We start from the raw sequence: 11,911 nt of genomic DNA, 5'->3' as shown, positions 1-11,911 counted from the left end.
TATCTGTGAAGAACATAGAAAAACATGGAACTGGAGTACATGTGAACATTATTGGACCACCTGCGGCGATCAGGAACGTTACTGTGTCAATGAGAGTTCCTGTGCTGATCCGGGGCCAACTGCGCGCGTCAGAAGGCCTCCCGTGTCAGGGAGGGGAACAATGTGTTACAATATATCTCTCTAATGGCGTCCAGATCGACCAAGAGGTTCGCTGCGTGTCGCCAGAAAAACAGCCAGGGGACACGTCGCGATGGGACGGAATGGCCATTCAGCCCTTGACCGGAAACGGTAATGTGCCGCTGGTGTTCTCTTCAAGGGAACCATTGCCCGGAAGGAAATAAGGGGTCTCATTAATGTTGGGTAGAGTAGGGGTCTCAGTATTGTTAAATATGGTGGGCCGAAATGAATCAAAAAAGAAAAACGAATAACGCGATCCTGTGTTTCCCTGAGAACGTTAATTTTATCAGAATGGATTAATGAAACAAATTAAATCAAAAGGTTTGAGCATGCCCGCCCGCAACCTCGAGAACAAGGACAACGACGGCCTGAGTCAGCTTCCGTAAAGCCGAACGGCGTTGGCCACCACACGTGCCACCAGATGGCGGGCGCCGTGCTTTCTGTCTTTTGGACAAATCGGTGGATACAGAAGCGCGAAAAAATCTACCTTTTCTCTTGCAGTTCCACCACCAGATTCCAGCACCACTTCGACGTTTGAAGGGCCAATCCATCCTTATCATGCGTGATATATGCGCCCGAACTGTCTAAGATTTGATGTCCTAAAGCGTTCAAGGGTATTTCTTTTATAGGCATCATCACTTTCGCTACACGTGGGCCACGGTTTAATATTAGCTGCTGGGCCGACGCCGCGAGGCCAACGGCGTCCGCAACCTTCGGCGTTCAGGTTTTTGTGACTAAGATTTACGAGTGCTACGTCACACATCTTGCATCGCCAATCGGTGCAAGTGTGTAACGGCAATTATTTCCGAAGCATCATCATTGTCGTCCTCTGGTGGGTCACGGGTCAAAGTAAGCCATTGGACGACTATGAAGACTGCAATGCCCGACGTCGAGGTTTTTGCTACTACGATTTGCGAGCGCGCATGTTAAAAAAACACGTTACATAAATTGCATCCTTAATCGATTCCGACTGAATGTTGAACATTTTCAGACAAGCAAGGCTCGGCCATGTTAATACACATTGCTGGCCACCAGATCTACAATTAAATCCTCATCTTCCAAGTTAGATCAGACATATTGATCTACAATCTGCCTTCGCGATGTCCTTAATGTCTGTAGAACCCAGATGGAAAATTCTGACACACATAGGGCAGAAGGGCAGATGGCGGGCGCCGTGCTTTTCTTAGCTTCTGATATCTATCGGTTTCGAAATGATCCACTAAACCATTGAAAGTTAAGAACGCCGGTGATTTCATCCGTGCGGTCCTTCAACGCCTGATTTCTGCAGTATATTGACTTCAAATACAAACAGAATTGATCTCACGGTAGCTTCTGGTTTCTTTTCTGGTTACAAGGCACAAGTAACGATAACACGAAGAAAGGCGTGTCCCTTGTTACCAAGTAGGCTATATCCGGGTAATTTTAGGAGGGGAAGGAAGTTACCATAAGAGGGGCTTTTGTAAACTCTGTGTCCCCCCCCCCCTTGGCAAGACTCAGGCCATGCCCCTGCCTGCGGTCAAAAACAGATTAAGTCGCCTACATTGAATGATGGGCAATTGGATATCCGTTGGGCCAATTCATGCCTAAGGCAGGCAGACTCCCGGAGGCCTTTTTCTCGGGTGGTGTGGTGTAAGGGAAATAAATAGGGAAAACATAACGTTGCAGGTGTCAAACATATGTTTTACACACCGACTAGTAATAATGCTGACCCATAAATATGCAGCAAAGCGGCCGTACGATTCGTTCGCAACCAGTCATGCGGGAGACGGCCGTGCCAGGGCAATGGCCGCCGACGGCAGACGGGAGCAGCACCCAGATAAGGAATACATGGCAGAAGAGCCTTCATTCTGTGGCTTGGTTTTGAAAGGAGAACCTCACGTTTTATGGCTTTCGCCACATTGTTTTGGTAGTTTCAAGCTTCCAAATTTCTTTCCGCCTAAAATGCTGCGACAAGTCTCATCTTTTGAAAAGCAGGCAGCGATATGGAGGCGCATGCAAAATCTGTCGCACCACGAGCCATCGATTTACTTTCAAAATTCTCACCAACCAATGTCCAGGCCGTATTTTGGCATCTATCCTGTGGAGGCAGATGCCTCCTCAGTGACCCAAAATGCCTACCCACTCGTGGAATTTCGCCTCCCCAGGAAAGACAACGTTGAAATGTTGAAATTACGAATAATCTTGTGAAGCTGGATGTCCTCATTTGCCAAATGACACAGACAAGTCGAATAGGCAAGATTGCGCAACAGTGAGAAACAGCTCTAGATGTATATCTAACATAGCAGCCATGCCATTTGAATAAAGAGCGATAACAACCTCCATCCCTACCCCCCCCCCTCCCCCCAGTCATCGGGCTTGCTTTCCAGAAAATAAATTACTGAAGTACTCCTTGAGCTTCCCCCCCCCCCACACTTTTTGAAACGTTCTTACGCCTGCGGTTCGTATCTCTTTCATTAGTGAAATCCGGGATTGGTCCATTCGGCAAAAGTTAACGAATGCGTTTGATTTGGGGCACCATAACCCTTATTTTCAAAAATCATCAAACTCAAGAGTGTCATGAGAGGTCCCGACATCTTCATTTTCAAGCGGCGCCAACATCAGGGGCAACATAAATTTTGTGCCTACCACATTAACAGAAGTGTTTCACATTTATCTGGGGTTTTGAACTGAGCTAGCCGTCTTAAAAGACCTTTTGGTGCTGTTCATAGCCCTGACCTTCTCAAGACCTAAGGCTCTTTAGTTTGTTTGCTGCACGCGCGCAAAAGTGGGGATATTATTTTGGGGAGTGTTTCAAAGTCATCTCGGCATTTATGACGTCATGATAACGGCATTGAAATCCTGGCATTCCATAAACCACGTGGTGATCAAGGCAGAAAAACTTAATTTTCGAGGCGTTCATATCTGCAGCTCGTGAGCACAACTTCCAGATATAATGGCCCTCAATTAGCTCTCATTCAATGCTGTACAAGGTAAAATGATGTAATCAAACCATGACGCATTGAGGAGCATATTTACTAAACAGAAAATTGTGCTGTCGAGAGTAGTTTTTCCACTTATTTAGCATGCCATTGGTTATGAATGAGCTTGTTTCATCATCTCAGATGCTTGCTTCAATTTTTCAATGGTGGAATATTTCTCGTAACGAATCCCTTCGCCAGCTCATTGCACAAATATACCGAAGCCTTCACTCCTGGCACCGCGTTCTGTATTTTCGATAAAACGCCTAATTCTTTGAAGAAACCACAAAAGGCTCCAAAAGATTTAATCTCTATCAACGGAATCTAGAATGAAATCCATAGAATATTGATGTCAGCAGATTGACAAGATTTCCTTAAAAACCCAAACATTTTCTATTTCCTGTATTTAGCTATGTATGCAATACAGTGGCAATGTCGGAGAATACATTTCCTGTACTCCGTGCAACCGCGCCCAAACTTTCTGTATCCTTTGGAGCATTTATTGGACTTGTCCTGACATAAAAATCGTGCCTATTAGCAGTTGTGGTTCCTAAGAAGCCACTGTCTTTTAGGGGCGCTGTGTGGCGATCCACGGCTGGCACGGGTGTCGGGCGGCAACCCATGATTCCACGGACCGCAAGCGACGTGCCGGCACCGTTACCTTAACTGATCCCTTTATCATAAATAGGTGTAGAAACACGCCTGTTTAAAATCCATACGGGGCATTGCCTCGAACATTAATGCATGTTAAGTTCTAAAAGATGGCTTTAAACGTAACCTAATAGGGTCAGTTATTGGCCTAGTAACGTGCAACTTAATGCCAATCGTGAGATGCTGTGGATGTCCACCCACCGTTCTTTTCGTGAGGCCCTGTCTTTCTTAATTAACGCCAGGGGTGGTATCGACCCCCTCCCCATCAATCCGCGACATGCGACAACGACGAATCAAGGCGAGGGTCAAGCGCTCGCAGCCCGGAGTCAGCGCTCTCCAGGCCGAACGTGCGCCCGCTCCGGTGTCGGACACGCACCCACTCCAATGCTGGACGTGCGGCCTCCCTTTGCCGGACACGCCATCGCTCCTGTGCGGGAAACACGGCCGCCTTAGTCCCGAACGGCTGCTCCTGTGCCGGACATGCGGCCTCTGATGTGCCGGCACAAGACCGGTCCAGTGCCGGACTGGTGGCCTTTCCTGTGCCCGTCGGCTGTTCCTGTGTCGGACACGCAGCTCTCCCCCCCCCCCCCCCCTGTGCCGGACATCTAGCCGCTCCTGTGCCGGACATTCGAGAGCACCATTGATCGAAACAGCATCGCTCCAGTGAGCGGCTCGCCTCTGCTGCAATAAGGTACTCGCGCCGCACGCCCTGCTTAGATGCAGGACATTATAATGGCACAATGCGGGTTGATGCAACACGTGTTTCACGCGTTGTTCCTTTTTACGAGTTCGTGATAGGTGGCAATTAGGTCCCAGGCCGCAGCTGGAACACGTGCTGCACGTGAATATCCCTATGCCAGGGTAGCGGACAAATGCTATGGATGGTTATATGTACGCCGCCCAAATGCTACTTGAAAAATTGCGGTTTTTGGTTTATGTACAGCGCTGAAGTCAACATTGTTCGTAAACACTCAACAAGGCCGTTGCGTAACGAAATAGTCGCAGCGCTCGAAATACTAAATGAGGAACCAATCTCGCAAAGCAGGGTTCGTCACGTGGACAATGACCCGCCATCCATGTAACCCAGGCCATGAAACAGGCTGTCCAGTGTTGGATCTCTGGTTGGTAGCCCTGGATTTGGGAGTAAAGTTTTCCCAGAAGCGTTTTGCAAATGCCAGAAATCTCACCTTTGGGCAATGAAAAAAGTTATGGAATTTCATATCGGACACAGCAGATATAGACATCGGCCATAGCTTCGATATGAAGCAACTCAGCAATTCTCAACTTAAGTAACGCAGTTTGTAACATCAAAAATAATGGAAATTCAAGGGTGCAGTTTCCTATTCAGCTGAGGGGGGGGGGGGGGCTTAAGCCCCAACAACCTGGGCTCCAGCATTCCTGAACTTTGGGAAGAAAGTGGGCCAAATCTGGGGAGAGACCAGTTTTGGGGGAAGGTTGACATTTTTTTCACTCTTCAGCCCTCACCCCAAACTCATTTTTTTGAAACTTCGCCCCCGTTTACAACTGATAGCAAATCAGTAGCGAGTTATTCTTCATGGATGGATTAAGTCACGCAAGAGCTCTTTCTCCAACACTGGCATTTCCACAGTATGTCGTGAGATAGTGCATGGGTTTGATACGTGTCATTATGGTAGTGATACGGCCGCTGACCAGTTACGTCCTCGCCTTTCTCCGCACATGGGAAGTTTTATATTTGAATTTAACCGACGTCTCACTGGCCTCAAGCCCGCTACGCCGACCACGCATGCACTAAAACCTACCTCTTTACCAACGGGACTTTTGGCGTGGCCAACAAATTATGTTTAAGTGCAAATGAAACTTCTGAAACGAAAATAATTATGATGTTTATGACGCACTTGTATGACGCCTCTCCGTCTAGGGGAGGCCGGGGATGGTCATGTCCCCCTTTAGTTCGCTGGTTCTAAGTGGGTATTTAACCACAAAGATATCCCAAGTAACTCAACGGAAACAAGGAAATGTGTAGTTTGACAGAATTTCCCAGTTATTATCACGTTAGCGCAATGCTGCGCACAAAATGAAGGGGAGTGGTGTTTGAATTGTGGTAGCATGCGGTAAGGTATCTACCCACGAACTACTATTGACTGAACTGTCATTGCATACGCACCCCTTCCCCCACCCTGCCCGATTCATCTCCTGGTTTCATGACACTACTTGCAACCCCACGTATAAATATTCCACGTTTTGGTGCATGCCTTCACGGCGCCTACCTACCAAGGCACATACCTGAGTATCTCCCCATCCTTCCCCAGGGCCAGTTACCTTGGTGGTAGAGAAATCGAAAGCAGGTCGTAGAATCTAGGTAAGTAGGGCTAGTGGGATATGGGGTCTAGGCTGGCTGGTGGGCTTCTTTCCAGATCCGTAACCAGGTGCAGCTACGCATGTCTTCACTCGAAGCAATTCGAGCCCCTCGTATCGGTCTACGTATGCATCCATTAGCATGTTCTAAGGACTACTGTGGCCAAAATTTTCGAATTTTTTATGAGCCATTCAAACCTGACAAAGGTATAATACCTTTTGCTCGCTTCCATCCTTTGCAGCCGAAATCTTAACCAGCATTTGTCCGTTGCCAATCGCATAACCCGGACTGGAGTCGTGCCGCCAAAACTGACGCTACCGACAGCTGCTATTTCAAGAACGGCACGTGCCGAGGGCGTCAACGACAGCAATACTTGGCGTGGGTGAAGAGAAATACAAGTTTTTCGTCTTGGCGTATGGACACCTAAAATGTGCTCTGGTCAGCGCCGGCGGCGAGCCGTTAGACAGCCAGGGCGCATTTGACAGGTGTCTGGGAGGACAATGGATGCTGGGATGATCATGTGGGCGGACTACTAGCTACCCACTACCAATGCGTAATGCGTAATTCCCTAATGACACGGTAACCGCACAAACTGGTAGCCCTGAGATCTGCTCCGACTGCATTGCAAACAGAGAAACCACAGTATTTCGCTCCTCGCAATGCCAACAACATTTGCAGTCTAAAGCGGTTTGCATGATCTTGTCGTTGCTGCCAGGTGATGGACTTGATGCGGGCTGTGCGACGCCGGGACTTCGAAACCAGACAGCACTTGCTGTCATTCATCTGCAACCAGAAACAGAACATTAATCATGAAATGCATTGATTTCACTCACATAATCATCAGAGTTACGTACACACCCGCCAGAATATCTACAGGCCGTCACGCTTTTCCTACATGTCCAGTTTGCGTGCCGAATATGTGTTGGTTGAACAACTAACTGATTAGGACTTTCATCTGATGGAATAAAATACCTCTGAAACTCACCTGTGAAACATATAATGAAGGTCTCATAAATGCTATGAAAAACCAGCATCCTGGTGTTCTAGTCCCATGGGCAGCATCAAGAAATCCGTGACCCACAATACCGCCGAGAGGTCCACAGTGAACATAACTCAAAAGTGATGGAAAACATGGGCACAGCCGGGTTTCGTAAGAAGGAAGGGGTGGAGCTCAGTAAAACGCCAAGCTTCTAGTAAATTGTCATGTAAGTAACCACTACATTTCTGAGGGGAGAGGGGGACTGCCCTCTTGAAATGTACGTTGTAACAATACCCTTAACACTGTCAACAGCAAGATAGGCTATCAATCTAACGACTGAGGAACAACCACAGCGTTTGCATGTTCTCAATGTATCAAGTGTCACTGCATGCATACAATTTGACAAAGTGGAGGTGGGCATTGATCTAGTTGCTTTGATCTGGGGTAGCCTTTGCCCTCCCCCCCCCCCCATATTCGCCTGGCATGCGGCTACTTTATGCCATAATGTGAACAGTAGTTACACACATTTGGACAAGGCACTTCAGGGCAGGGACAAATCTGAGGGCAAAGTCTGATGGGTGAGAGAGGCTATCTGGTGCGCCAGGGGGTTACGGGAGGGAGGGAACAACAGTTGTTTGTCATTGAAGCCGATGAAACCATTGTTGCTGCCAAGAAGTGCAGAGGTGGAGGTGGTTGGGCTGGATGGAGGGGAAAGGGGGGTCTAGCACTAAAAAGACTACTAGATTCACAGAAAGAGGGCTAAGCACATAAGGTCCACAAATATGTCATGGCAGTCACAACCAAGGATGCAAATAGTGAATGTCATCTAAGTTGCCTAAGTTCAAGGGACCTGTTTAGACACCTATCCGGTGAAGCATCGTGTTGTTTCCCTTTCCCTTGTCACTAGAAATAACACAAATCCTTCAGGTACTCATTTATTATTTCATATCGCAGGTAACCACTCAAGCATGGGCGAGGAACTGGGCCGGGGGGGGGGGGGGGCAGGGAGAACTGCCGCACAAATAAGACCAACTTTTGACATCAACTGTCCCCTCTCCATCTATCATCTAGACACTGCTACTCCCCGTGACACTGCTAGACACCCCCCGTGCTTTAGTGAGCTACAAGCAGCAAGATGTTGGCATGGGGTTAAGCTGTGATACATCCAGCGATAGCGCGGATATTTATAAATCGAGGCTCGCCTGTAAACGATAGCATGCTGCTGAATCCTGGATAGTATTTCCAGCCAATTTCCTTAACGTCTATGCTTCTGCGTCTTACACGCATGGGATAGAACCGCAGCACTTCTTAAGCATCTCGAAGCATGATGAGCGCCGCAGGTCCTTATAAATAGCCCGTTGTAGCCTGATGTTGGCTTTGCCATTGACGAGGTAGGAACAAAAAGGTACAAGTTAAGGAATGAAGATGCGTGCACCCTAACACAATGCTTCTGAGCCATTGCAATCTAATTGGGTGCATTCTGATAAAAGTAGGTCGGTCTTGTTTCAAAACAACGTAACGATGAGGTGCATTTTGTCATAGGTTCATTTTCTACACTAACTGCGCATTTACCATTGCGCTTCTCGCTGGACGCTTTGTTCATAAAAATCGATGGAGGAAAATCGTTCCTGACGACGGCGGATATTCGTGAAGGAGAATTTTTCGCTCTGAGCTCCATAAAATTCGAAGGAAAATCTGAAAACATCCATACGTTGACGACGCGCGTCAAATTAGAACCAGATTCAGTTTCATCTTTGCGCAGACTATTTTAATGTGCCTGGAAATTGGCTCGAATATAGATCTTAACATCCTGATCCTGGCAAATATGCCATACTGCAGGTCTTAATTCCAATTTGGACCAGCATTTTGATTCTGGTTCCAATTTGACGCGCGTCCCTTGAGCGTATTTTTCCTTATAAAACTGGCTCCTGCACTTCATTTATCTTTGCTCGTGTGATTTGCCGCACTTGAAGTTTACTGCGGCCCGTTCTGAGAGATTTGGCTGCAGGTGACGGTTTAAGCTTTTCTCAATTTTGCCAGTGACAAGACAGTTTTTTCATTCCTGGACATTGCGCTCAGCCCACGTATCGTTCAACGCTAGTTGAACATTTAACAATGTAGGGGATCCATTGGTGGCAAGTATTGCAACGGTTGTTCAGGGCTGACGATCCGCTAGAAGGAACTGCGCTTTCCTAAATGTGAGAATCCACCTACCGGATACCGACTGGCGATGCGCCGCGCCATCTTTTCGATACAAGTGCACAATACGCGGCTAGATGGCGTTTTACTGTCGAGACTAACGCCATTTGGCAGCATGGTGCACACGCGCCTGAACGCAGCAGGAAGTGACCTCATATTCGTTGATCCGATACGCGGGTGACATAAAACATGCAATAGCCCCGATTACCCCTCGGCACGCTAATAGAAGTGCTTAATTTGGGCGCGTTCGGCTGGGAGATAATCTCGGTAAATTATTTGGAATGTTGAAAAAATTCGGATTGGCGTTCAATACTGCCAGGACGGAGAACTATCCCAGAAAATTGTTGGGAATCGAAGAAGAATCACATAAATTTTCAGAGCATGATCTAAAACAAGAAGCATGAGGAGAGACGTATTTGGGAGATAATTTCCGGACATGTCGAACGAAATGTGGAATCTCCATGGGTGATTATCCGAGAGACAACTATTCCTTGAATAATTGACCCTCTTGCGAACGCGCCCTTTATATCGAAATGTTTGCTTCACCCTGCGGTTGTGTGGCGTCACCCATATTTGGACACCTTCAGACATAGACGGCAGGGGTCCGATGGGAGTAGTGCAAGCTGACATGATGCGTGCCGCCTGACTGCACGAGACGGTGTCGCGCGATAGCGCAGAGCAGCTGTCACCATTCGACTGGAAACGAGAACTACAGTACAGTCGCCCAGAACTACAAAATCATCGTTCGCTGGTCGGAGCTGGCGCATACCGCGCCGTCAGTCAGTCACAAAACCGCTTGTGACTCGTTGGAATCCTCCGGCGAGTTGAGATTCGACAGTCCTAAAAGACCCATGTCAAGGCCTAGGTACATATATTTTGCAACGGACAGGTAAAATACACGTCACTGTGATGAATACAGGACTTGTAGCGAAACAGTAAATAATTAATCTCGATGACATACAGCACCCACAAGATATACGCAGTAATATGTCACGTTCAGACGTGAGCCTGAATATCAGTTTAGGTCCCTGGTTTTCACAGGTTCGTTTGATAAAACAAACCCATTGATCCTGGTTGCCACTGATTCTTTTGAAAGAAAGAAAACCTAGATCCTAGCCCCGGCTGGTTCTTTCGAGAAACCAAAACCCTTGATGCTGTCTCCAGCCGGTTCTTTTGACAAATTAAAACCCTGGATCCTGGATACCTCCGATTCTTATGATGACACAAAAACCTAATACTGGTTCTCAGTGACTTACTCGACAAAGAAAGCCCTGGATCCTGGTTTCCTCCTATGGTCTAACTGTTCCAAGTAAGTGGTCCTTCGTGCTTTTTTTTCTTCATAGGTTGAGTGAGAGAAACTTGAAAACCTTATAAGACCTTTGAATTAAAGGAAATTATATTCATTTTAGCTTTCTCTGACATTTCAACCAGTTTTTCAGACACTTTAGATAGATCATGCAAGAATGCCAAGCTGGATACCTTCGTAGCAAGACAACGAAAACAGTCTATATTCGTTGCCAGTGATTGCCTGGGCACGCACTCCTGCCACTGGTGCTGGACTTCTTACCTATTACGCAAAGTAATAAAATGACCATCGTTATTATGGAACGATAGGGCGAGCCTGCCCAAACTACTCACTGAGACTTCTATGCTCGCTACTGTCGTCTTTCTCTGCTGGTGCGACGAAGAAGTGCTTGTGCGGCGTAGATGGTGCGATGCCACCTTCACTATTGGCATCATGGCGTGGCGCAACTACCATCACTCCGCGCATGGCCCCGATGTCGTGGTCTTCCTGATGCTGAACCCATCAGTCAATCATGATTTTCGGCAACGCCGAAAGCAGGTTTTGGTTTATTCCATGTTGTTGACATCGAAAAGCATGCAACACACAAATACAACATACCCTAAAAATAGGGACCATGAGTCAGAGCAGGCCTTGGTCACCATTCGGGCAGCATCGGTTTCAGCCATCCAGACCCTGAAACCGGCTTAGCTCGGCGACCATTCCGCGTCTGTGGGCACACCGCTCCACGGCTCACCTCGGCGGCCATTCCATATCCGTGGGCCCACCGCTCCACGGCTCAGCTCGGCGACCATTCCACATCCGTGGACACACCACTCCACGGCTCAGCTCAGTGACCATTCCACATCGGTGGGCCCACCACTCCACAGCTCAGCTCGGCGACCATTCCACATCCGTGGACACACCACTCCACGGCTCAGCTCGGCGACCATTCCACATCCGTGGACACACCATTCCACGGCTCAGCTCAGTGACCATTCCACATCCGTGGGCCCACCACTCCACAGCTCAGCTCGGCGACCATTCCACATCCGTGGACACACCACTCCACGGCTCAGCTCGGCGACCATTCCACATCCGTGGACACACCGCTCCACGGCTCACCTCGGCGACCATTTCACGTCTGTGGGCACACCGCTCCACAGCTCAGCTCGGCGACCATTCCACATCCGTGGGCACAGCCACTCCACGGCTCAGCTCGGCGACCATTCCACATCTGTGGACACACCGCTCCACGCCCGTGTCACGCGACTCATAGATGAGCGCCGATCGAACTCTGCAAGCAGGCGTGGGATATGGCGGTGGCG

General features: G+C 48.3%; 1 protein-coding gene across 1 annotated transcript in view; it reads right to left on the bottom strand.

Annotated features, from left to right (window-relative positions):
• Positions 1–9,346, bottom strand: part of LOC119100107 (activating signal cointegrator 1-like) — a 14,055-nt gene extending 4,709 nt beyond the window's left edge. Inside the window, exon 1 of the mRNA XM_037223220.1 lies at positions 9,324–9,346. Within this exon, the coding sequence (XP_037079115.1) occupies positions 9,324–9,346 (23 nt within the window). The remainder of the gene's footprint in view (positions 1–9,323) is intronic.
• Between the last annotated feature and the right edge of the window lie 2,565 nt (positions 9,347–11,911).

The sequence above is a fragment of the Pollicipes pollicipes genome, unplaced genomic scaffold (genome assembly GCF_011947565.3).
Source record: "Pollicipes pollicipes isolate AB1234 unplaced genomic scaffold, Ppol_2.1 Scaffold_4881;HRSCAF=5763_pilon_pilon_pilon, whole genome shotgun sequence".
Lineage (NCBI taxonomy): Eukaryota > Metazoa > Arthropoda > Thecostraca > Pollicipedomorpha > Pollicipedidae > Pollicipes > Pollicipes pollicipes.
The sequence above is the reverse complement of the archived record's forward strand: the minus strand, read 5'-3'. Positions and strand labels throughout refer to the sequence as shown.